Genomic DNA, 25881 nt, shown 5'->3' with positions numbered 1-25881 from the left:
GCAAAACAAATGCTAGTAGTTGTTACACATCGCAAAATGGCCCAGAGCACGGGTTTTTATCAGAGCCTTTTGAAACTACAGGCAATTCAAAGTCAGTACCTACACATTTAAATTATCTTAATAGATAAAAACAAATACTATTGTGGGGAGAGGATAAGAGTTTAGATCTTCCAAGTATCAAGCATGTATTCTTTCCAGAAATCATTGTGTGTCGGGGGCGGAGGGGGGTGGGGGAGGCCGGGGGTGTTCTACTCATACACGGTTTCATACTCAGTGAAATCTCAAACATTAACTTGCTTTAAACAAAGAATAATTAATGGCGAGTTTGCAAACAATAGCATTTTGACACATGGTTCTCAAGTTCAGTAAAATGTGCAAAAACCTAAGCAAGGGTTTACGTGTATATAAATCTTGTCTTTTATTTTTTAAGACATCCCTGAAGTTTTCTGTGGAAACCAGAAAGGGCAAGAAATTGGTCTTAGGTTGCTCAAGGAAACTGGTACTCACTTATACCCTGCGGCTATACATTATATACAGGAAAAGGAGGAGGGATCCAAGGAGGGAGTGGTGCTCCTGTGCGCGGTCCATTAATTCACATTTTGCTCTCTTCTGTTCACATCCTGCGCGGACTCCACCCAAGGCAACCGAGCGAGGGGGTGGGTGGGACTCACAGCCTACCAAATAACAGTCCCAGAAACCGAAACGAAATCGAGGTGGAATTCTGAAAACACGGCTCACCAGAAAGAGGGGTGAAGAAGGAGCGCGAGAGGAGACCCTTCTTTTGGCAGAATTGGTATCCCTGGCCCTCGCTGCTTCCTGGGCCCCCCCGCCTCCCCTCAATCGCAAACAGTTCCCTCTTTCCTACACATGGAAGGAGGAAGACACAGAGCAAGGCCACTCATCCTTGGAACGTGGGCGGAGAACACACAAGTATTCCTCAGAGAATTTCAAAGGGAAATCGAGGAAAGGCAACCTGGGAGAGGAGGAGGAAAGGAAACTGACTGCCAAGTGGGGGACCCGCGAGACGGTGGAAAGGAACTAAGTAGATAGCCTGCTAGGGCCTGCGCCCCAGGAAAGAAGGGCTACCTGTTGAATGGAACTGTCCCTGCGGAGGCGGAGGGGGAAGAAGGCGAGTCACCCCAGAGAGAGGAGCCGTTGTCCCCAGAGCAGCCTCGCTGGGGCTGGTGGCGAGGGATCTCAGCCCCAGTGCCTGCGGAGCCCCACCCTGAGAAGCCTTGGCTGCAGATACAGTGATGAGAGACACCGACAGAAACAAGGGAGAGGCGCACGACTGGAGCCGGTCTGGCCCGCTCCCGCGGTTAGTCACTCACATCTGATACTCGTCTATCGCCTCCACCAGCTGGCCCCAAGAGTCGAAGTCGGCGCCTCTCCTAAAACTGGCGCCCCAGCGCTGCAGCAGACTCCGGGTCACCTCCGACATGGCCGGTCCCCACCCCGTCCCCTCCCGCCCCTACCCCAGCAAGGCCGGGTTCTAGGGCGCCATCCTCCCCGGGCCTGGCCCCGACATTAACAGGGCCAGGAGGAACCGCTACGGCCACCACCGCCACCCGCCGAGGAGCCGCCCAAGCCCATTTGCCGCCACAGCCAAACTTTGCGGCTCCAAAGCGACCGCCCCGCCGAGACCCCGCCCCCGAGGCCCCGCCCCGCGTTAGGTTGAGGCCGCCCCACTCCGCCGAGGGCCGCCATCGCTATTGTGGCATTCTCCGTCGGCTCCGGAGGCAGGGGCAACTCTTCTCTTCCTGTCTGGGAAAAAGACCATAGCTCAAGAGGAAGGCCGAGGGAGAAGTTAGAAAGGGCTGATGAACGCAGCGTTTTGAGGGGACTGCGACGCCGCGGCAATACCCGCCCCTGAGCTGCGCGCACTACCGCCTCGGTAGCTGTCATGGCCGCCGGGCCACGTGACTCCGGCTTGGCGCCGGCCTGGTTTTCCGTCGCTCTGGTTCTGTAGTCTTGGTTCTCCGACTCCCTCTTTTTCTCGCTTGTGGACTCCGATATATTGCCCTTCTTCGCTTAGAAGAACTGCTGAACCGACTCTGAGAAATTTGGTAAGTATGTCAGAAGATGGGTGTTTCTCAGTAATATCCCCCGCTGTTTCCCCGGAGTCTCAAGCAATAGGATCACCCCCTTTTACATTAGTCTCCATAGACCCCTGGACAGTGGACCAAAAGTCTCCTTCTAATGCCTTGAAACAAACAACAGAAAGAAAATCCATATTACAAATCAGTGGCATTAACAGCTAGATCCACTGAATCCCCTTGCCCCGCATCTCCATTGGTCATTGGAGAGCTTATAATACAAGCTAAACTGGGGTTCCTTCGGCCGTTGTCTGGCTACCTCTCCCGGGTTGGCAGTATCGGCTTTCCACAAAAATGCCTGTTTGGAAAGAGGGGAACTTAAGTGTTGGCGCGTGCGCACGGTCGCCGCCCGCCGCCTCGAACGGGACTGGGCACGGGAGGAAGAGGCTGGGTGGTAAACAGGAAGTGGGCGCTCAGAGCTCGGGGGCGGCGCTCAGGTAGGTTTCTGGGGGGGACTCGGGGCCTCCGGAGTGGGGGTCCGTTGTTAGGAGCGGGAGTCCTCTTGTGGAAGTGTGTTAGCTTACAGCTTCGATCCGAATGTTGTATTGGTGGCTCTAAAGGCACTCTTGTCCCTGCGGGTGGGTGTGTCGTTCTTCTATCCCACCCTAGGAACTCCCGAAAACTGAAGACCGCCGGGTCGCAGAAGGGGAGGAGATGGGGCAGGGGCAGAAACCCTCATCTTTCCTGAAGTAAAGATACGCAAAACTTCAGACATTTTCATCCAGGAAGTAGGAGGCCGCATTAAAAGTATTTGTGGAAGATTTTGCAGCATCAAGTGCTGAGTGTGATATTAGCTCTAAGTTTATTTGTAGGCACATAGATGCTGTATTAGGATATCGGAATTTATGTGGAAGATGTGTAGAAGATGATGTTTTCTGAAATAACTCGTTAAATGTTTTGAGTCCTAAATAAACCTGCTCAGTTTTTCGTTGGGTACACACTGCATTCTCTATTCATTAAGTATGTGGTGCTCCTCAAAACCGGCTTTGTCATGAATAAATAGCATAAAGGAAGCACTTAATGTAGGCATTTCATACACTGTGCAGCCAACATTATTTTCTAATAATAGGAAAAGCCGATTGTCAGGCTTGTACAGTGCCTTCAAATTAAGTAAACCTTATCAGAATTTCTTCTCTGTTACTTCCTGGAATCTAATTGCCATGTTTACGTCTTCGCCTGGGCTTTCTCCGTATTATCTGCTGCACTACCTACCCAAGGACATTTAGACAAGACATGCTGCCTTTTTTTTTTTTTTTTTTTTTTTTTTTTTTTTTTGTGACGGAGTCTCCCTCTGTCGCCCAGGCTGGAGTGCAGTGGCGCCATCTCGGCTCGCTGCAAGCTCCGCCTCCCGGGTTCTCCTGCCTCAGCCTCCTGAGTAGCTGGGACTACAGGCGACTGCCACCATGCCCGGCTAATTTTTTTTTGTACTTTTAGTAGGGTCACCGTGTTAGCCAGAAAGGTCTCGATCTCCTGACCTTGTGATCTGCCCGCCTCTGCCTCCCAAAGTGCTGGGATTACAGGCGTGAGCCACCGCGCTTTTTTTTTTTTAAGTAGAAGGCATGGAACTTAATTTTTTTTTTTAAGTTGGCATCTCACTTTGGTGTTTCAAGTTGTTGTTGTTGTTTTCCTTTTTCCTTTTTTGATATAGGATCTTGCCCTGTCGCTCAGGCTGGAGTGCCATGGGGAGATCAGGGCTCACTGCAGCCTACATTTCCTGGACTCAAGGGATCCTCCCTCCTCAGTTTCCCCAGTAGCTAGAACCAGAGGTGTGGCTACCATCCCCGGCTAATTTTTGTAGAGACGGGGTCTCACCATGTTGCCCAGGCTAGTCTCAAATTCCTGAGCTCAAGTGATCCACCCACCTCGGCCTTCCAAAGTGCTGAGATTACAGGCGTGAGCCACCATGCCCAGCCCAATGTTTTCATTTTATAATAGAATTTATTGGTCAAGTATTGTATTACATTTTTATTTTAAAAATATTATTTAGCTATTTTTTGGAAAGTACATTTTATTGTAGAACACATGCTATAACCAATCCACTGTTGTCAGCAATATGTCGGAAATACAGCAATTAACTTAAAACGTATTACAAGTAGCCTTAGCGATATAATCAGGATTACCATTTGAACCCGTTTTGGAAATTACAGTCATCTGGTCCTGTGCCCTTTTTACTTGCAGTTGTCCAACCAAAATCTAGTACTTTGCTATTCAAAAGTGTCTGGGTACCAGGAGCATCAGCATCTCAGGTCCTGCTCCAGGCTATTGAATTAGAGCCTGCATTTGACAAAACCACCCACCCCCCAGGTGATCTTTAGGTATGTTAGAGTTTAAACATTACTGCCCCTATATAGGTATGTTAACATTGAAGTTATTGTGGGCAGATTTTCAAATGCTCTTCTGCTTTTTTTTATAGGCCTGATCTGAACATAGACCACCATAAATAGACAATTAAAACATACCTGAGGCCGGGCGCGGTGGCTCACGCCTGTAATCCCAGCACTTTGGGAGGCCAAGGCGGGTGGATCACTTGAGGTCAAGAGTTTGAGACCAGACTGGCCAACATGGTGAAACCCTGTCTCTACTAAAAATACAAAATTTAGCCAGGCTAATTTTTGAATTAAATTTTTATACTATTGAAATAAATTGTTATGCTATTTACCTTGTTTATTAAATATTTTATATTTAATTTTTGTACATTTTTTACTTTTTTGTCTATAGAAAACATCTGGAGAAAATGACCCATTGGTTTCATAGGAACCCATTAAAAGCCACAGCTCCTGTGTCTTTTAATTACTATGGGGTAGTCACTGGCCCTTCTGCTTCAAAAATATGCAAGTAAGTTATTGATTGAACCACTCTTAGATGCAAGGTACTTTTTTTGGTTCTATGGCAATATAGAAATATGTAACACACTGTTTCTAACTTTAAGTTTGTTATAAATTTATAAATGACATGTAAAGAGTTAAATCATAGATTATTTAAACTTTGGCAGTCTTTTAGGCCTGGATCCTTAATTTTAGATCAGTAAATGAGTCCCAGAGAGGCTAAAGCAATCACAGTAAAACAGTTAATCTGTGTATTACAATACAAGAGACTCCACAAAGTAGTGTATGGACATTTTTATTTTTTATTTTATTTTTATTTTTTGAGATGGAGTTTCACTCTTGTCGCCCAGGCTGGAGTGCGATGGCTTGATCTCGGCTCACTGCAACCTCCACCTCCTGGGTTCAAGCAATTCTTCTGCCTCAACCTTCCAAGTAGCTGGAATTACAGGCACCCGCCACCACACCCTGGTAATTTTTGTGTTTTTAGTAGAGACGGGTTTTCACCATGTTGGCCAGGCTGGTCTCAAACTCCTGACCTCAAGTGATCCACCTACCTTGGCCTCCCAAAGTGCTGGGATTACAGGCGTGAGCCACCATGCCCAGCTGTATAGGGACATTTTAAATTGGCCACATATTAAACTTCTTGACTTCAGAGTAAGGAGAGATCCCTATGACCTGAAATGGCCTTCACAGTGTTCACACAGGAAAAAGTACTTGAGATAGGCCTTGAATGAATTGTATGGCTTAGATCAGGGGTTGGCAAACTGTCCTATGGATTTGGACCATTGCTTGTTTTTATAAATAAAGTTTTATTGGAACACAGCCAGCCCCACATTTATTGACATACTGTGTATGGCTGCCTCTGGCTGCTTTCCTCTACACCACCAGAATTGAATAGTCCTGTTGGATACCTTATTACCAGAAAAGCCTGAAATGTTTACTATTTGGCACTTTCCAAAAAAATATTTGAGTATTCTTGATTTAGATTGTCAGAGGGGAAAGGAGAACGTTATTTCTGTCAGGAAAACCTTTGTGATAGTGAGTAGAGCAGTTTGGCTGAAACAAAAGAGATAAATGCAAAAGATGTTTTGGAGGAGGAGTCAATGGACCTGATTGACTAATTTGCCTTGGGAGGCTGAAAAGGATTCAGTCTATATGAGATACAGAATCTAGATGATTAAGACATTGGTGGTACCAATAAAGGAAAATCTGAAGAGTTGCCGCTTTTATGGGAAGAAGTGATTACAACAAAAGGGATGGCTTATTAATCTAAACCAGTGGCTTATTAATCTAAACCAATGGTCATCAAACTTTTTTTTAAAAGCTACATAGTATTTATTTTAGGCTTTGTGGTCCACATACAGTCACTTTTGCATATTATTCTTTGTTGATTTTTACAACCCTTTTAAAAATATGAAAACCATTCTCAGTTTGAGGGCTGAACGAAAATAAGCTGTGGGGTATACAAAAACCGGTTACAGTTTGTAGTTTGTCAACCTCTGATCTAGACTCCTGGAGGCAAGTCCCAACTTACCTGTTTTATCTGTACCATTGGGCAAGTCCCTTAACTTCTTTGGGCCTAATTCCTAATCTATAAAATGAACAGCCTAAATTAAATATATCTGAGGTACATTTTCCTCAAATTCTGTAATTTAAGATGAATGTAACTTTACAAGTTGAGCTGTAGGTGATGATCAAGCATCAATATGGAAATAGCTAGCCAACTATTTAAGTGCAGAATAGGCTTTAAGGATTCAAATTTCTGCCCAGTCCAGGAATTGAATCACTTTCCAGCTTCTAGAGAAATACCTCAAACAATGATTAATTCATAAGATAGCCAGTCACGTTTTCAGTCAGCTGTTTGTAATTGGCAATACATACATACTTTCTTGGAATAAGCCTCCTTAGAGTTAGTACCAATCAATAAGACTCAAGGGATATACCATTCAGGATTAAGTCTGTGCTCTCTTCTAAACATCACTGCTACCTTATAGTCTATATCTCAAAAGAAAATATTTGAAAAGTTATTCTTCCACTCAACAAGTAATTTTGAATATGTGCTTTATCCTAGGCACCTACCAAATTCTGGATATACAGCCTCTACTCTCTTGGTGCTTACCATTTAAATGTAGTCTTTCTTTAATGGTTTACACATATTTCAGGGGTCTTTGGTCATACTCATGTATTGTAATTTCGGAAGCCTCACTAAGCTAATTGCCTTCTGGATTCGATTTGGAACTGGAATAGAACCAAGTGAAAGCTAATGATGGAGATCTAGGAATTGATATAGTTGAAGCTATACTAATAGGTGAGATCTCAAAAGAGAGAAAACCAGAAAGCCAAAGACTGAACATTTCTGGAGTTGGGAATGAAAAGGAGACACAGAAAATAATATAAAAGGAACTTTAAAGAGATAAGGAGAGCACTTAGAAGATTTAGTGTTATTGGAATCAAAGGAGAAAATAATTTCAAGAAGGAAAAGGTGGATCTACAACATTTATTGCTATAGAGAAGTAAAGGAGAATGTAGATTAGGGAGCAGTTTTAAAACAACTAATGGCCACGTTTTACATATTCTTGATGTATATGTTGAATTACATGTCAAGGATATGTAATGTAATTTCATTTTTTAAATATTTTTATGCAGTATATTTTCACATGTTTGTGTTTTATGTCAGATTTAGAAACTTCAAGGAGATATTAAAATGATACACAAATAAATTTTCATTTTTTAAGAAACTTATTGTGAACTGCTTAGTTTTTTATTCATTCTTCTTTCCCCACATCTTAAATGCATGCACTTGTTTGTTTTTTAATTAAAACTTGATATATATTTTTATTATGTAATTGAATTCATTATTTGCGCCTTTAATTGGTCCAAGTTTATTTTAGTACAACTTTTAAAACAGTTATTAGAAATTTTTTCTCTAGATTTAGTCCTGATTAAATTCATTTCTGAGGCCGGGTGCGGTGGCTCACGCTTGTAATCCCAGCACTTTGGGAGGCCGAGGCGGGCGGATCATGAGGTCAGGAGATCGGGACCACGGTGAAACCCCGTCTCTACTAAAAATACAAAAAATTAGCCGGGCGTGGTGGCGGGTGCCTGTAGTCCCAGCTACTCGGAGAGGCTGAGGCAGGAGAATGGCGTGAACCCGGGAGGCAGAGCTTGCAGTGAGCCGAGATCGCGCCACTGCACTCCAGCCTGGGTGACAGAGCGAGACTTCATCTCAAAAAAAAAAAAAATTCATTTCTGTGTATTTAGTAATCTTTTAGAGAAGGTAGGCATGTGCATGCGTGTGTATGTTTTAAAGCTTTTACATTGAAACCTGGAAGCCACTTTTATGTAGATTGATTGCAGTACAGCTAACTTTACTGTCTTTTTCTATCTCTTATAAGTGACTTGAGGTCATCCAGGGCACGACTCCTTGAACTGTTCACTGATTTGAGCTGTAATCCAGAAATGCTGAAGAATGCAGCAGATTTATATTTCTCACTTTTACAAGGTTAGTTATTTATATGAACTTGAGGTTTTTTAAAAAACTGTCTAGAAGTTTACATTTAATTCTTTGACTTTTCAAATTTGATTAGTTTACTGTTCCAGACTGTATTCTTTGGAAAAGGGAAGAAGTTTCATTCAGACACCTGGAAAAGTAATCTGAAAGTTTTTCCAAACAGAACACTCAATATTTCTTCTAAAACTAAAATGTCTTGTACTTTTCTATAGGTTTCATAAATTCTTTGGATGAATCTACCCAAGAAAGCAAGTTACGATATATTCAAAATTTCAAGTGGACTGATACATTGCAAGGACAGGTTCCAAGGTAAGCAACACTAAGGTAGTACTAAATTAGAGCCAGTTTTTGTAACTGTGTACCAATGGTTAACTCATAGCCTCTGTATTTGGAGAAGAAAAATACAGGTCTGCTCAGCGTTTTCTCCTACCAGGAAATTAATTAAAAGCATTTTACCTCAATCCTAGTACATAGTAAGTAAAAATATAATTTGTTTCTCCCAACCAAATCTATTTTTGAGGTAATCAATACAGATGTTAACTACAGTTGAACAGCCTTGACCTTTAATAACACACAAAGGATAATTTGAGGATTTAGAACCCAAACTGACATTCTGTATGTGCCTACATTCAAGCTGAGCAGAATTTAAGTTTTTGCCTTACTTTTCTTTTGCTGATGGATACTTCATATCTTCTATTAGTCTTTCTCTGTCTCATTCTTTCTCTCCAACTCCATACTCTTGATTCACAGTATGTTTTCTTCCTTATCTCTCTTCCCTATTTCTACTCTTTTTAAAAACTTCTCTTCAGAGCTTTCTTATCACTCACTTGAAACTGTTTGTAATAGATGTAATTATAACAGGAAACAGATCACAATAGTGTTAATTTTTACTTACCTACTGTTTTTCAACACCATTTTGTTGTTGAAATGCCCGTATATTTTAATCCCAATTTGCTTTAGAATTACTATTTTATAAAAACAGAAAGGAAGGAGTGGAGGTTGCTGAAAGACCAGAGCAGGCTATACATTACAACGAAAAGAGTATGAACATTGGGTTTGTACATATTTAGATGCAAGTCCAGGTTTTCTACTGCATGAACATCTGCTTCTTCAACTATAGCTTGGGACTACAGATACAGTACTTTGTGAGAAGCAAAATAAGAAAATTTTTGTTAAGTGACTGACAACAGTACTAGGCTTATAAGACATTCATTAAATGTTCATTTCCTTTCTTCCTTCCTTGGGAATATTTTATGTAGAATTCATAATATTCTGGGATACTCAGATTTTCTAAGACCTTGTTTTCTGTTTTTTAATGTGACCCATTTGTTTTTAATCCAAAATTAAGGAATTTTTTTTAATTAAAAAGACTTTTTTAAAGAATCAAACCTCAGTCATTATTTTGACAGATTCTGTAATGCGTGCATTTCATAAATTTGGCATTTTTCCGACCATGCCACATTTTGATTCTGTGTAATAGTGAGCTAAAGCCGAGCGCAGTGGCTCACACCTGTAATCCCAACACTTTGGGAGACCAAGGCAGGCAGATCACTTGAGTTCAGGAGTTTGAGACTAGCCTGGCCAACGTGGTAAAACACTGTCTTTACTAAAAATACAAAAATTAGCTATGCGTGGTGGAAGGTACCTATAATCCTAGCTACTTGGGAGGCTGAGACAGGAGAATCGCTTGAACCCAGGAAGCCAAGGATGCAGTGAGCTGAGATGAAGCCACTGCACTCCAGCCTGGGCGACACAGCGAGAGTCCATCTCAAAAAAAAAAAAAAAGAAATAAAAAAAATGAGCTACTATTTAACCTTTTTTCAGCAGTTTTATGAGATAGTGAAGAATTATGTGATGAAGACTTTAATACTAAATATTCGGCACAAGTGAGACTTCTAAGTTACTTTATTCTTGATTGCTGCTTACTCAGTAGAAATCGTGTTGTGAGTTTATCTGTTCTGAAAAATATTTTTTCCATTATAGTTACTATGACTACTACTTTTATGTGGTGTCGTAGAAATGGAGTGTTTGGAAACAAGGCATGTTGACATAAATGAAGGATTATAAAGGAAGAGAGTTATTCATGAGACTTCACATAAATTAGCCAAACTATTATATTATTTAAAAATTATAAATTAGACATGTCCACTAGATCTCCAGATGTAATTCATTTGATAGTTTCAGTGCAGAAAATAATAAGCTATTAAACTATGTATTAAATTTTTTTCAGGAGGATAAAACTGTTTTGAGAAGTTTGTTCATAACTTATTTTTGGATGTTATAATCTATACTAAACAAGACAGTTTAGAAATTATTTTTTAATTACTACATACTTTATAATACTTTTTTTTCATTTAAAAAGTTGCCATATCTCCATTTATCTTAAGACGGGGCAACAAGTAACTAAAAAATAAAAAGTAGAATGATAATTCTGGTTTCTTCTTTTTGAGTAGCTTTTCTGTGTCTTAGTATTACATGTGTAAAATAAGGATATTCTGTTTTCTTCATCAGTTGAGATAAATGAGATCATGTATAAAAAATTTTCAGGTTCTTCTAAGAACAATAGTGAATATATATTGTTGTGAATATCTTATTTGCTTGATATGCTTTTGCCATCTTTATTTCATACTTCGTAATAGAATCTGAAGGAAACAAGGAATAAAATATACTTGTGTTCAGGACCTTTTTCTGGAATACTGATTGGCTAGGCATTCAGAATCTTATACAGTTTGCCTTCAGCTTGCTTTTTGCCCATCTTTTCCTTGATTTCTCTTTTACATACCGTCTGCTCCAGTCTAGCTCATTGGGTCACTTCTATCAGAAAATTTTTTTATACTCCTCTTGTGCTTTGATGGCATTGTTTCCTCACCTGGGATGTCCTTTTGCTTCCCTTCTAGTCATCTTTCCAGGGACAGTTCAGATTTTATATATACCATTAAACCTTCTTAATTATTCTAGCCTGAAACAATCTCTCCTCTGAATTTGATTTTTCTAAAATGTTGTATTAAGAGCCACACCTGTGAGAATCGACTGAGTACTTGTTAAAAATACGATTCTAAGCCCCATCCCAGGCTTTCTGACTCTGGGATTAAGGCCCAGAAATCTGTATTTTAAAAGCTACTCTATGTACAGTAAACTTTGGGAGTTCCTATTCTCATGCTTATTATTAAGTACATAGTACCTTCTGGACCATTATACTTAGCCATTTGTAGTTAATTACCTGTACATCTTATCTCCCCATCTATATTAAACACAACCATTTTCCTTATGCATACCAGTTAGCATATACTTGTTTGTAATTTTGAGTCGGATGTCCATTAGGCTTCATGGTGTGATGTCTCGATAATTGACAGAACTTAATGATCATGTTTATAATTCCAGTGCCCAGCAGGATGCTGTTTTTGAATTAATTTCCATGGGATTTAATGTGGCTTTATGGTATACCAAATATGCTTCAAGACTGGCTGGAAAAGAAAAGTAAGTTAAAAGGACAGGATTGTATACATCTGTGTTATTTTTCAAGTATATGGCGCTTCATTATTTTAAAAATCTATTTTAAAAAGTACCACTTTGGACATGTGAAGGATTGCCTTGTAATGTTAGTATTTTGAGTGTCAGAATTATGGCACCTGGTGTTAAAAGGTAAAATAAATTTTAATAGTCTTGTCATATGGAAGGTCTTGCTAAAGGTAAGACCCCAAATCAAGAACCCATAAAGTAAAAGCATGACTATTTAACTACATCAAAGGACCATAAACAAAGTTAAAAAACAAATGACAAGATTGGTCAAAAACATTGGAATTCATGTGATAAGTTGTTTGTTTTTATAACGTATACTCTTATAAATCAGCAAAGGAAAGACTGTCAAATCAATTGAAAAGCAAAGGACATGAACAGGCAATTCACAGAAGGCTAGCAGTATGTGAAAAGATGTTTTGCAGGATTAAATAATTATAAAAGGTGATACAATTTTTATAACAGCTGTAGTGGATACAGCAATAGGAAACTGTCAATTTATGGTTCATCCATACATGTGAATAATATGCAACCACTTGAAAACGATGTCAAATTGTATGTGCTGATGTAAAATTATCTCTAAATTAGGTGATTAAAATAAGAGCAGAGTAATGATTATAGCTACCATTGTGTATCTATGTTTTTCTTAGGCATGTATATGCATTAAATGTGTAATATTTTGTCTTGTTTATATACAAATGTCTGTAAGGAAAAAATAAGGCTTTGTCTGGATTTTATTTTGTTTTGTTTTTTGTAGAGGTGAGGTCTCACTATGTTTCCTGGGCTCCTGGCTTCAGGTGATTCTCCTGCCTTGGCTTCCCAAAGTACTGGGATTACAGGCATGATCCACCATGCCTGGCTGCAGATTTTACGCCTAGCTAGGATCTCTTTTTTCATTTGTAGTGTCTTCTTTTTGGAGACATATTGACATGCTTTTGCCATCTTAATGTTACCTTTATGTCATATACTTGTTTTCAAGACCTTTTTGTGGAATACTGATTGGCTTGGCATTCAAAATCCTTTACAGTTTTTACAAGTTTCCTATAAATGTACATTTCATGTGCATTTGTTCCTTTTCTGGGTGTCAAAATTAAATTTTTTTGGTGGCGGGGGGATGGAGTGTCGCTCTGTTGCCAGGACAGGTTGGAGTGCAGTGGCGCGATCTCAGCTCACTGCAACTGTGGCTTCCTGGGTTCAAGTGATTTTCATGCCTCAGCCTCCCGAGTAGCTGGGATTACAGGTGCCTGCCACCATACCCAGCTAATTAGGGTTTTGCCATGTTGGCCAGGATGGTCTTGAACTTCTGGCCTCAAGCAACCTGCCCGTCTCGGCCTCCCAAAGTGCTAGGATGACAGGCCTGGCCTCAAAATTAGATTTTTTTAAAAGGAAGAAAATTAGCAGTGAGAAACATAAATGACTACTTTGGATGTATAATAATGTATTGGTTGTTGTGTTTTAATACCAGAAATGGAATTCATCCTCTAACTAATGTAACCCCTATCTTTAAGTATAACAGAAGATGAAGCAAAAGAAGTTCATCGAAGCCTAAAGATTGCAGCTGGGATTTTTAAACATTTAAAGGTAAAACAAACAAAAACCATTATTTGTTCTTAATGCTTTAATTCTTGAATAATTTTTCTTTTGTGGGGGATATGGGGAAAGAATTGTTTCATGATATTAAAAAAGGTACTATGTGTTCTCTTTTCCTTATGTTAAGTATGTTATTGATGAGTGCTGCCAGTTACTAAATATTAAATGTCTCCATTTTTGTTTTAAAATCACCAGTGACTTTTACAATTAGAAAACTTAAGTTTTAGCGCTCTGCTTATTTTTCTGTGTCTTTGAAAGACAGGAGAAAAGAAAGCAGAAGTATTGATGGTTCTTACCTACCTCATTGCTCTCCACAGAAGTTACCAGGAGCAGTCCTGATTCTGCAAAACTGAACTTCTGATTGTATGCTCTGTATCTCACTAAAAACATTAGCGGGACAATCAGTGCACTCTAATTGTATTAAATTGCCAGGAGATGTGACAGGAATTAGGAGAGAGAATATTGTGTCTTTTAAACAATGTACTCCTACTTCATCTAATTAAATCACTTTATTGAAGGCCTCCTAGAGGCCAGTGTTGAGTTTTTTCATATTAAAATATAAGATGCTTTTATAGTAATTAGAAAGCTCTGATCCTGAATTAGATGTAGAATTGTAATGGGGTTTTTTTTTTCTTTATATGTTTTTTTTTTTTTTCCTTTGAGACAGAGTATTGCACTGTCGCCCGGGCTGGAGTGCAGTGACGCGATCTTGGCTCACTGCAACCTCCACCTCCCAGTTCAAGCGATTCTCTTGCCTCAGCCTCCCGAGTAGCTGGGATTATAGGTGCCTGCCACCACGCCCAGCTAATTTTTTGTATTTTTAGTAGAGACGGGATTTCACCATGTTGGCCAGGCTGGTCTCAAACTCCTGACCTTGTTATTCACCCGCCTCGGCCTCCCAAAGTGCTGGGATTACAGGTGTGAGCCACTGCGCCCAGCCTCTTTCTATCTTTAATTATTAATGTGAATGAACAATTCAGGCTATCCTGCAAAAGGAATTTTGGTTACTATTTCAGTTAACATTTTTCAAGATGATAGTGTGACTTGCATATCTCAGCAGTCTATCATGACTTAAATTTTGCTCTTGAATTTCTTGTTCTTATAAAAGCTGAGTTTTAGTGTACAGGAACTTTTATTTATAAGCTTACTGTTGCTACTTTTTATAGTTTTTATTCTACTCTGAATTTCTACTAAGGCTCCAAATTGAATGTCTCATAACTTTCATTTTCTTCATCTCTAACAACTGTATTAAAATGAAATTTGGCTGCTTTGTTTTTTGTCTTTTTTGTTGTTCTCAGGAAAGTCATATCCCAAAACTCATTACACCTGCAGAAAAAGGAAGAGATTTAGAGTCACGACTCATAGAAGCATATGTTATTCAATGTCAGGCTGAAGCTCAAGAAGGTATCCTAAATATTGTAAGATTTTTTTAAATGAAAGTCTATATTGTCATTTAATTCCTCTTTAAAAATCAGAAGTTGGGCACTGTGGCTTATGCACGTAGTCCCAGCACTTTGGGAGGTTAAGGTGGGCAGATCACTTGAGCCCAGGAGTTCAAGACCAGCCTGGGCAATGTGGCAAAACCCCAGCTGTACAGAAAATACAAAAATTAGCTGGGCATGGTGGCACATTCCTGTAGTCCCAGCTTCCCACGAGGCTGAGATGGGAAAGATCGCTGGAGCCTGGGAGGTCAAAGCTGTAGTAAGGCAAGACCGTGCCACTGCACTTCACCCAGAGCAACAGTGCGAGACCCTGTCTCAAAGCAATTAATTAATTTAAAAAAAATCAGAATTAGCCAGAATCAGGCTTTAGATTTTGAGAAATTTTAGAATGAGGAATAAGTTTACCTTTAGCGTTTGCCTTCACTCTTAGTTAGCAGGAAAAGGCCTTCAGTTTAATGGCTCTTTTTAAGAGGATTTTGATTTCATGTTATTTCTGATAGTACAACATTAATTCTTTAATTCGTCTTTTCTCTCTCTACTGTGCTCATTCTTTTTTCTCTTTCACTTGTTGGCCTACCTTAAAGCCTTCACCTTTCAATGGCGAGTAATAATGGCACTCAACGTGAAACAATTAAGAAACTTTGTAGGCTTTCGTTTTTCTTTATTTCAAATTCTAGTTGTCCTCTGAAAATGGCTGGGCTGGTGGCTCATGCCTGTAATCCCAGCAATTTGGGAGGCCGAGGCAGGAGAATTGCCTGAGCCCAGGAGTTTGAGACCAGCCTGGGCAGTATGGCAAGACCTCCATCTCTACAAAGAATTATTTAAAAAATTAGCCAGTTGGCTGGATGTGGTGGTAGCTCATGCCTGTAATGTCAGCACTTTGGGTGGCCGAGGCAGGCAGATCACCTGAGGTTGGGAGTTCGAGACCAGCCTGACCCACATGGAGAAACCCCGTCTTTACTAAAAAATACAGAATTAGCTGGGCATGGTGGCGTATGCCTGCAATCCCAGCTACTCAGGAGGCTGAGGCTGGAGAATCGCTTGAACCTGGGAGGCAGAGGTTGTGCTGAGCTGAGATCGTGCCATTGCACTCTAGCCTGGTCAGCAAGAGTAAAACTCCATCTCAAAAAAAAAAAAAAAAGAAAGAAAGAAATTAGCCAGGTGCCATGGCATGCATGTGTAGTCTCAGCCACTCGGGAGACTGAGGCAGAAGGATCACTTGAGCCCGAGAGTTTGAGGCTGCAGTAAGCCATGATCAAGCTACTGTGCTCCGTCCTGGGTGACAGCAAGACCCTGTCTCAAAAAAAAAGAATTTGCTGTTAGGTCATGTTGTTTTGTAATAGTGATTCTCTATGATTAGCTAGTAATTTGCTGATGATTTATTTAAAGAAATGGCATTGGAACCAACAAGCTCAGTGTTTTTTGTTAATGTTTGCATTTTCTATAACTTTGCACGTTAAAACATTTAACAAACTATTAAAATCCCAGAGAGATTATCAGACTGTCTTTTGCTATTATAATTGAATTTAGGATGAATAGAGTGAGCTTAATTATAGATTCACTTTATTGTGTTTGGTTACAGTAACAATTGCTCGAGCAATTGAACTAAAACATGCTCCTGGACTAATTGCTGCACTGGCGTATGAAACAGCCAATTTCTATCAAAAAGCTGGTAAGCTTCTAATTCTGTTGTCACATTTTTAGTTCAGATTTTCAGATTTATTTGATCTTGAATTAATAGGGAACAAAACAAAAGGGTTCTCAGATTCTGTCATTATTTGCAAAACTGGAGTAATATTTTATTTATCGCATTTAAAATAGAGCTGTTCATATTTAGTATGCTGCATAACTTCTAATGGAAGGGAAAACCAGTGATGTCTAATAAAATACAGCTTTTTTGCTTAAAAATTTTTTTTAGTCTTTATAACAACCTTATAGTTACTATGCTTTAGACAAGAATCCAAAATCCAGAGAGTTAACATGACCCATAATTTAACTGCTAGAAAGTGGGAGATTGGGCATAGAACACAGCTACTGTGATAAGCCTATTACTCTTCATTTACTTATTTAGGAAACATGCATGTGTTTTTATTTATGGGATAGTTACTGTTTTTGTTGCTAAGGAGAGGTAAATAGAAAAGATCTGCAGTTTAGGGAAGAAGACAAACATGTAACATTATTATATCCTGAAGTAAGACATCACAGCAGTGAATTAGGAACCTTAACAAGCTGGGCATGCTAAAGAAGGACTCTAGAAGAAGATGCTTTAGCCTTCCTGTGAAGTGTAAATAAAAGTCTTATGTTCCCTAGGAAGCTTTAGAGTTTGGGTGTAGAATTCTATAGTAAGTACAGACATAAGAAAGAACTTAGCACATTCTGGAAACTTCAGACAGTTGCTGTTACCTGAAACACAGGATGAGTGGTAGGAGAAAAGTTTGAAAAAGTATGCATGCTTGGAATCAAACACTGGTTTGTAAGCCATTCTGTAGATACTTGGGATCTATTAAAAGATTAAAAGGCTGACTTGATTGGATTTGAATTTAAGAAAGGTCCCTATAGTTGCAGTATTAGAGATAGGCTTGCTACATGAAGGAGTAATAGGCTAACTTAACTTAGCACTTAAGAAATTCTTAAAGTTTGTGAAGGAAATGATGAAAGCTTTGGCAAATACAGCAAAGTAGCAAATAGGAAAAAATAGATTTGAGAGATGTTTGGTAGAAGGATATGTGAGTGAATGTGTGTGTGTGTCACATAAAATTCAGTGATGGGGGTAGAGAGGAGAGTATCCTATTTCTGACTTGAGTGACTAGACTACTATTTGCTTTGCTATATTATGTAAGTTTTTAAAATTAGCTGATGTAACAGTATAAACAGTATTCACTTTGAAGTTCTTGGTCACAATCTGTTTTTATCATTATCTTTAACTTAAAGTTGTATTAACCATCAAATCAAAGAGCTGCCATAGTTTTTAACCAATCTTGTGTAACTTAAAGTATAGATTTGGGAAAATGAAGTAAAGGTGTTTTTAAAAAAAAAATTCTTGAGTGTTAGACTTGAATGGCATTCTTTCTGCTTTTATCATCAGAACACATGAACTAAAAGTCTTCTAGTGAATCAGGGTGAAATTATATTTTGCTTTTTAAAATGTAACTTTAGATCATACTTTATCCAGTTTGGAGCCTGCATATTCTGCCAAATGGAGAAAATATCTTCACTTGAAGATGTGTTTCTACACAGCTTATGTAAGTATTCACAACGCTAAAAACAATGTAAATTATTGTTTCTCCAGCCCTTGGAGTGCCAGGTCTCTCATCTCACCAGAGTCTTTCATTAGCATTTTACAAATAATGGACAGCTATTTATCTCAGTAAATGTTCACTGAGAGTGAGTGCAACTATTGTGAACTAAAGTGGGTGGAAAGAGATGATGTAGGATTGTAGAAGTGGATTATAGCAATAGAATTATTGTTTGATTGGAAACCCACTTGCAGCATACTTAATGAAATTCTTTCAATTGTTTCATCCTGTGCATTGAGAAACATATTTACTAATTCTAATATTAAGGCATATTGCACAATATATCACCTAGCTTAGTGAAGAACCATCAATAAACATCATTTTGGAAGTTACGTATCAGTCTGTTGTACCCACCAAACTTAATTGTTTTGTTAATTAGAATATCATATGAGAGATCATGAAAAACCTTTTTCAGGTCTGAGTAGATAATATTTCATATACCTCCTTCTTCCTCTGCATTAGCACAATAATTTCCTCCTTTATCTACTATTTCCTAATTTTAAATACAGATTTCAGCAAATAACTTTTGCTCAGTACATGGTTAGAAGGCTGTTTGGGCTCAAGACTTGACATATTTCCACCTTTTCTATGAACAAAGGTTGGGGAAGAGCTTACTCAAGTAAAGAAATGTAAGAGATTGCATTGATACTTAAGTGTATGAAGGTGCTAATTTATCTGATAGATACATAAAACAATAATAGGGGAAAGCATCTTGAAGGGAGAGAATGAATAAAATATTTGTTTATTTCATCAGGCTTACTGTTACCATGGTGAGACTTTATTGGCTAGTGATAAATGCGGTGAAGCAATCAGGTCTCTCCAAGAAGCGGAAAAATGTAAGTATTCCTGCCAGAATATTAACTCCCCTTTAAAAAACAAATGACTTTATCATAAAAGGGAATATGTGCTTAAAGAGATTTTGGCTGAGTTCATGAAAGGGAAATGGGAATGGGTGACATAATTGGAGAAAAGAAAAAAATGTTTCAATAACCTAGAACCTGTAGAAAATACACACCTTCTACTTACAGTATTATTATTGGTATTGCTATTATATTAGGTAAAGAGCAGTAAATGTCTTACCACCTCCAGTTTAAAGCCTTCTAGGGATAAATAGGAAGTGTTAATTATAATCAAAAGACTTTATATCTCTTTCACATGCAGTGTATGCAAAGGCAGAAGCACTGTGTAAAGAATATGGAGAAACCAAAGGACCTGGACCAACAGTCAAACCTTCAGGACATCTGTTCTTTAGGAAACTTGGAAACCTTGTGAAGAACACCCTAGAAAAATGTCAGAGAGAAAATGGATTTATGTGAGTACAGTTTAATATTATTTTAGTAATATTAATATGTTGATTTATAATTATATTAAAATATTAATATTTTAGTAATATCATTTCTGTTAGTCTCTATTCCCAAAAGTTTTATGTTGAATAGCACTCATGGGCTAGGCGTGGTGACTCACAACTGTAATCCCAGCACTCTGGGAGGCCAAGGAGGGTGAATCCCTTAAGCCCAGGAGTTTGAGACCAGCCTGGGCAACATGGCAAAAACCTGTCTCTACAGAAAATACAAATAAATTAGCTGGGCATGGTGGCACACGCCTGTAAATCCAAGCTACTCAGGAGGATGAGGTGGGAGAATCATCTGAGGCTGGGAAGTCAAGGCTGCACTGAGCCATGATTAAGTCACTGCACTCCCGCCTAGGCAAGAGTGAGACACTGTCTCAAATATATATAGTATTTACATTTCACGTTAATTTTCTCTTTAAATTGGTGATAAATTTCAATTGTGTAGGGCCTGTTATTCTACTTAGGATGATAATATATAAAAGCAGACTTTAAAATTAAAACATGAGTTGTTAACATAGAGTTCGCTTCATTAGGACTGATTTTCTCTTAACTCTGTTTCCCTGCCATTCTTCCTCCATATGTTTTAAATATATCTTCTCAACCTCCTTTGCATATTCATCTCACTCTGGTTTCAGCTACCTACAAAGAAGGAAAATAAATTTTCTCTCCAGTTTTTCTTGTTTTTTTTTCAAGAGGTTTTCCATTATTAAATCAGTGCTGTTCAAACTGTAGATCACCATCTGTGTAGGTGGGTAGACTCAATCTCGTTCCTGCTTTCATCTCCTTACATTCTTCCCCTTATATTCTTCATCTAGTCATACTGAGCTTTTCACTTCCTTAAACATGCCTAGTTCACCTTTAATCACTTCCTTTGGAAAGAGTCACTGAAATTAATTTGGGTTAATTCCCTTTGTCTGCATTCTCATGGCACTCTACATCCATGGTAGCTCCAATTACATTGCATTGTAATTGACAAAAGTTTCTTGACTTTTTCACTTTCCTACATGAGGCAGAAAAACCTCTCATCCATCATTAAATTGTCATTGTCCCAAACAGGACCTTGAACATATTAGGCACTCAAATAATGAACAAATGAATGAATTGCTATTTAAATTATTTTTTGCAGTTACTTTCAAAAAATTCCAACAGAAGCCCCACAGCTGGAACTCAAAGCAAATTATGGTCTCGTAGAGCCTATACCTTTCGAATTTCCTCCTACAAGCGCTCAGTGGACACCAGAAACATTGGCTGCATTTGATCTCACCAAAAGACCCAAGGATGACAGTGTATGAGATTTTTTTTCCCCTCTCATTCACAAAAGTTTAAAAGAAAATTCAGAGTTAGCATTTTGATATTTTTCTCTAAATAGATACGTATCTTTGTCTAAATGTTAAGTTAGCTAGTTATAGTGCTTAGTGTAATCTGCGGTAGAACATTCTCAGAGATAAGACCTCTAGGCCTTAAATGTCTTCTGATTGTCTACATAACGGCATTCTTTTCAACACATTATCTTGCCTCTTTACAACTTGTCAGCGCCTCCTTTAAGAAGAATGTGGGAGAAAAGATCATCCATGTTTATACTGCTATAGCAATACTCTGTTTTTGTTTTAGCAAATTGCAGAGCATTTGCAGATTTGGCCTAATTTCAGTATTCTGTGAATCCAGGGGTAAAATAAGAATGCTTTTATTTGTTGGTATCTGAGTACATCTTGGTGTTCTAAATCAAATAGTAAATTAAGTGGAAATTTTGAGGTCTAACTACCAAAAGACTAGGGATCTGTGACAAATGAATAGGAATTATTTTACAGCCATTGCTCCTTTCTTGAGATTGAGTTGTGTTTATATAATTTCCTTTCCATATTAAAATTTATTCCGTAAAATAACTATCTTTATATTCTGTTCAGCTATAAAATAATGCCCTAAGAGATAGCCTGTTGCTGTCATAAGTTATGTCTAAGCTTTAGGGTTCTACAGGTATAGATAGATCACTTAGAAAAAAGTGTGGAGTAGGAGTACCATTAGCTTGGTTTTTGCCTACCAAACTAGGTTTTCATCTCTACTGAAATGTTGTTTTCTGATTATATCTTAAAATGAATTGGTCTATAGTTTCTGGAAATAGCTTTGCCAGTATCCGTGTTATGTAATTTAATATAGCATCTTTTAAAAGTCTGAAGTGGAAAAGATTTAGTGTTTGTTTTCTCAATCTTAGTTTATGTACTTAAACTGCGGTTTTTTCTCCCTAGACTAAACCCAAACCAGAAGAAGAAGTGAAACCTGTGAAAGAACCAGACATCAAACCTCAAAAGGACACTGGGTGCTACATCTCCTAAAATACTCCTAAAATACAATTTGCACTTAGAATTTCTCTAGCAGTAGATAAGATAAACCACAGAATTTCAGTTCTTATTTCTCAAAATGATTTCTCTGAAGCTTGTAGAATAACTATTACATTCAGAGGGTTATCTGCCTTCAGCTTACTTGTTCTTGATTTTTTAAACAGTGGAGATGTTTCTTGCTTTGTTTTCAGACTCTCCTTCTTAATCAGGACAACATTTGAAAGATTTTATTGTGCCTCTAAAGGGTATATTTGGGGGTTGGATCTTTTTGTTAAACTCTGGATAGTAATAAGTTTCCGGTCAGTATAGGTCGAACTCATGTGGTTTCAGGTATGTTTTTCTTTTTTCTTTTTCTTTTTTTTTTTTTTTTTGAGGCGGAGTCTCCCTCTGTTGCCCAGGCTGGAGTGCAGTGGCACAATCTCAGCTCACTGCAACCCTACACCTCCTGGATTAAAGTGATTCTCCTGCCTCAGCCTCCCGAGTAGCTGGGATTACAGGCACGCACCACTACACCCAGATAATTTTTGTATTTTTGTATTTTTAATAGAGACGTGATTTCTCCATGTTGGCCAGGCTGGTCTCGAACTCCTGACCTCAGCTGATCTGCCCGCCTTGGCCTCCCAAAGTGCTGGGATTACAGGTGTGAGCCACTGCACCTGGCCTCAGGTATGTTTTTCTATCTACACACAAAAAATTTATTTTCCTTCCTCTTAATACCAGAAGAATGACAGGAATCAGTTTTTAACAGAGATAGTTTTTCCATTTCTCCATTGTGTTAATCAGAGCACAGACTTACATTCTCAGTCATTTATCTTTTCTGGTGGGGAATTAAAAAGTCACTTATAGTTAAAGATCAGAAAATTATCACACCAAATCCTTTACATATGTTAGAATCAATAATTTACTCAAAAATCAGTTTTTATAGGTATGTTGGCACCTTATCCAAGAACTTATCCCTGTTCCAGTACCCCTGTGCTTCATTCAGTATCAGTAACCCTGCAATGATTTTTACAAATATCTTTTTCTAGTGGGTTTTTTACTTAGAGGAAAGAACGTTGTAATAGCTCTTAATGTTTATATATAAGAGAAGACAGAATGGAAAATGTTTTTTGAAGTCAAATATTGCATGATGTAAAGGAAAAACTTTAAACTTGAATGAGTAGGTTGTCCTGAATTACACCGGTAAGTCTCTACTTCTTTATTAAAGAAGTTATGGTAAGATGTCTTTGTTACCTGATTTCAGTGTACATTGTTTTTATGTGGTTTTCTGATAATGTCCTGTCAGAATTGTATTGGTTTAGGCCAAAGGCCACAGCAAAAACATAGAGAACACATATAGATACAATATGATCTTAAAAATAGATTGTAGCATTTTAAACAGTTTAGTAATTTGGGGAATAGTGGATGCATTAATACTTTAACAGAAGTCACACATCTGTAGGTTTATCTTTTGATTATTCTCCTGGGGCATTAGATAATTTTTCTATTATAAGTGACAGATTGACTCACTTAATATAAATAAGTAGCATACACTAAAAGCTTACTATGTGCCAGGTACTGTGCTGGACACTTACATACATAAGCCATTGAATCCACACAGCAGCCCTGTGAGAAATAAGTAAAATCTGCATAAAGTGTTGAAATAGGAATATACGTTTCATTATGAAAAATGAATAGATTATGCCTATCTGAATCAATATTGTATTCAAATAAGTGATTACTTAAATCATATATCATAGTTTACCCTCCTTAAAAAAAGCTACATAAATTCAGTGAGGTTTTTTTCTTAACATACAGAAGTACTAAATACTGCTTGCAGTATAATATTAACATTGGAAGCTGCAGTTTCCAGAATAAGTGGAGTAATAACTAAACAGACATTTAATTTTATTTCAATATCTATGGAAAAAACACTTTATTAAATCTCCCTGTATTTTATGTTGTCTTTATTACAGAATCACTTGTCTGTTTGTTGTGTGCCACTTACAAAACTTTAAACAGTACTTGATGCCAGCTGTTTACTCTCTGGCTGTGGGACCTGTTTCTCTTAGATACTTGTGCTTATTAATCTACTTACTAAATTTTCACATTGACATTTTTGGGGATGATACTACCATATATGAAATGGAAAATGTAATATGCTCAGTGCTTCTGTAAAATGCAGCAATACTGGTATTACTTTACATCAGTAGGCATCTTTGACATGAGCATATAAATATTTTGTTGACTCAGCAAAGGTGGCGCTTTGTGACTAAAGTATCCCATTATATATAATGTTTTTTGAAATGTTGGAAATTTTGGGGAATTATCAAATGTATAGAAGTTACATAAAGGTTATAGAGAGGTGTAACTATTTGTTAACTATTACATGGATTTCATACTAGGCAGTGACAACTAACATGTTACTTCAGCTAAAAGTGTATAATGGGTTGTCTTTTTATTTATGAAAATAAAATTAATTTTACTTACAATTTCATTGAGATCTTTTGTTTTTTGACAAATATTTTTACACTTACTAAGCCAGTAACAGTTAAAACAGTACAAAATTATTCTTCACAGTAATGTTTTAAAATGACAGATAACCAGGCATGGTGGCTTACGCCTATAATCCCAGCACTTTAGGAGGCTGGGATGGGAGGATTGCTTGAGCCCAGGACTTGACACCAGGCTGGACAATGTGGTGAAACCCTGTCTCTGCAAAAAATTAAAAATTAGCTGGGTATGGTGGCACGTGCAGTGAACCACAGTCATGCCACTGCACTCCAGCCTGGGCGACACAGTGAGGCCCTGTCTCAAAAAAAAAAAAAAACGACAGATACATTTGCATCAATTGTTTTATGCTTCATGGGTTCATTAAATAATCAACGCTCATGTTCAGTTTCTAATTATGTTTATTGGCATCTATCACTTCTTAATCTCAAAGGATTTTGATTGGCCTGTTTATGTCTCGTGCTTAGTAATATCCAACATGATGCAGTATTTGTTCTATGGTATGCTAAGCTAAAGAGTTTATCATTGTCGTTGTACAATAATCTGTAGGAAACTTTATTCCTTGCAAACTTGAGGCAGCACTTTTAGCGTTGAATAAATGCATGCAGAAATAATACCATATTCAGAATTCTTTTAGAATTAGAGTACTCATGCTTTAGAAAATACTGCGTTTCTTATCTCTTAAAGTGTGTAAAATAAATCTGGAATGTCACTTTGGGTTACCATAAGTTTGTATCTAAAGATTTTATTTGATATTTGAATAATTTGCTTAAAATTTAAATTTTTATTTAAGAATGTTACAGTAATAAAAGGATCAAAATAGTTAATCTGGAAGGGGAGTTGACAAATTATAAAATGGAAAACTATATTTGATTGTGCATATCCAAAAAGCCAGAGCTATCACTTCACAATTTAATGTATCTAATGCCTGTGATTTGCTTGAGGTCGGTAGAAGCTTATATAGTCACTTTCAGAGCACTCCCCTGAGAAAATGTCAAGACTCGAATTTGCTTCTCTAATGCAGAGCTTCTCAAGTAGTTTGTCTCAAGCTATTGATCGAAGCCTTCTGGGTGGCTAGCTGGGCAGCATTTAAGGTGGCTGGAGCTCCCAGGCTGGTCGCCTTCAGAATTCCAAACAAATAATTTTCTCTATCTGCCATGATGTAAAAAATGTTGCGAAACACCACAGTGGGACAGGCATGCAGGCAGTGGGGTGCGTGTATGTGGTTTAGTACTGAAAATAAGGATACAAAAATCCTGCCAGGCGATGTTCCTGTAATTCTCAAGGAACGGCAGTGATTTGTTATTTCACATTTTTCCTCACCCTACCCTTGCCCCCGACACACACACTGCAAGTCACTGATTGGAGCAGGCCAGTTCCCTCAGGCGAAGGGACCTAGAGAAAAGTCAAGTGAATACTGCGCTGTGA

The 25881-nt window shown here is 38.3% G+C and overlaps 2 protein-coding genes across 3 annotated transcripts in view; one reads left to right on the top strand and one right to left on the bottom strand.

Annotated features, from left to right (window-relative positions):
* AIDA (axin interactor, dorsalization associated) overlaps positions 1 to 1621 on the bottom strand; it is a 44360-nt gene extending 42739 nt beyond the window's left edge. Inside the window, exon 1 of the mRNA XM_003265065.4 lies at positions 1332 to 1621. Within this exon, the coding sequence (XP_003265113.1) occupies positions 1332 to 1441 (110 nt within the window). The 5' untranslated portion in view covers positions 1442 to 1621. The remainder of the gene's footprint in view (positions 1 to 1331) is intronic.
* A 66-nt stretch (positions 1622 to 1687) lies between these two features.
* BROX (BRO1 domain and CAAX motif containing) lies at positions 1688 to 24434 on the top strand. Of its 2 annotated transcripts, none has more exons than XM_003265063.4 (13): positions 1688 to 2066; positions 4815 to 4931; positions 8317 to 8423; positions 8645 to 8741; positions 11814 to 11909; positions 13457 to 13529; positions 14837 to 14942; positions 16563 to 16652; positions 18137 to 18222; positions 19031 to 19112; positions 19438 to 19588; positions 20754 to 20913; positions 21871 to 24434. In XM_003265063.4, the coding sequence occupies exons 2-13, from the start codon at positions 4831 to 4833 to the stop codon at positions 21955 to 21957; spliced, it is 1236 nt and encodes a 411-aa protein (XP_003265111.1). In that variant the 5' UTR covers positions 1688 to 2066; positions 4815 to 4830; the 3' UTR covers positions 21958 to 24434. The 2 variants fall into 2 exon arrangements, with proteins under 2 accessions (XP_003265111.1, XP_012362025.2); XM_012506571.2 differs by lacking the exon at positions 1688 to 2066 and adding an exon at positions 2444 to 2533.
* Positions 24435 to 25881: the final 1447 nt, after the last annotated feature.

This window comes from Nomascus leucogenys, chromosome 5, assembly GCF_006542625.1.
Source record: "Nomascus leucogenys isolate Asia chromosome 5, Asia_NLE_v1, whole genome shotgun sequence".
Classification (NCBI taxonomy): domain Eukaryota; kingdom Metazoa; phylum Chordata; class Mammalia; order Primates; family Hylobatidae; genus Nomascus; species Nomascus leucogenys.
The sequence above is the reverse complement of the archived record's forward strand: the minus strand, read 5'-3'. Positions and strand labels throughout refer to the sequence as shown.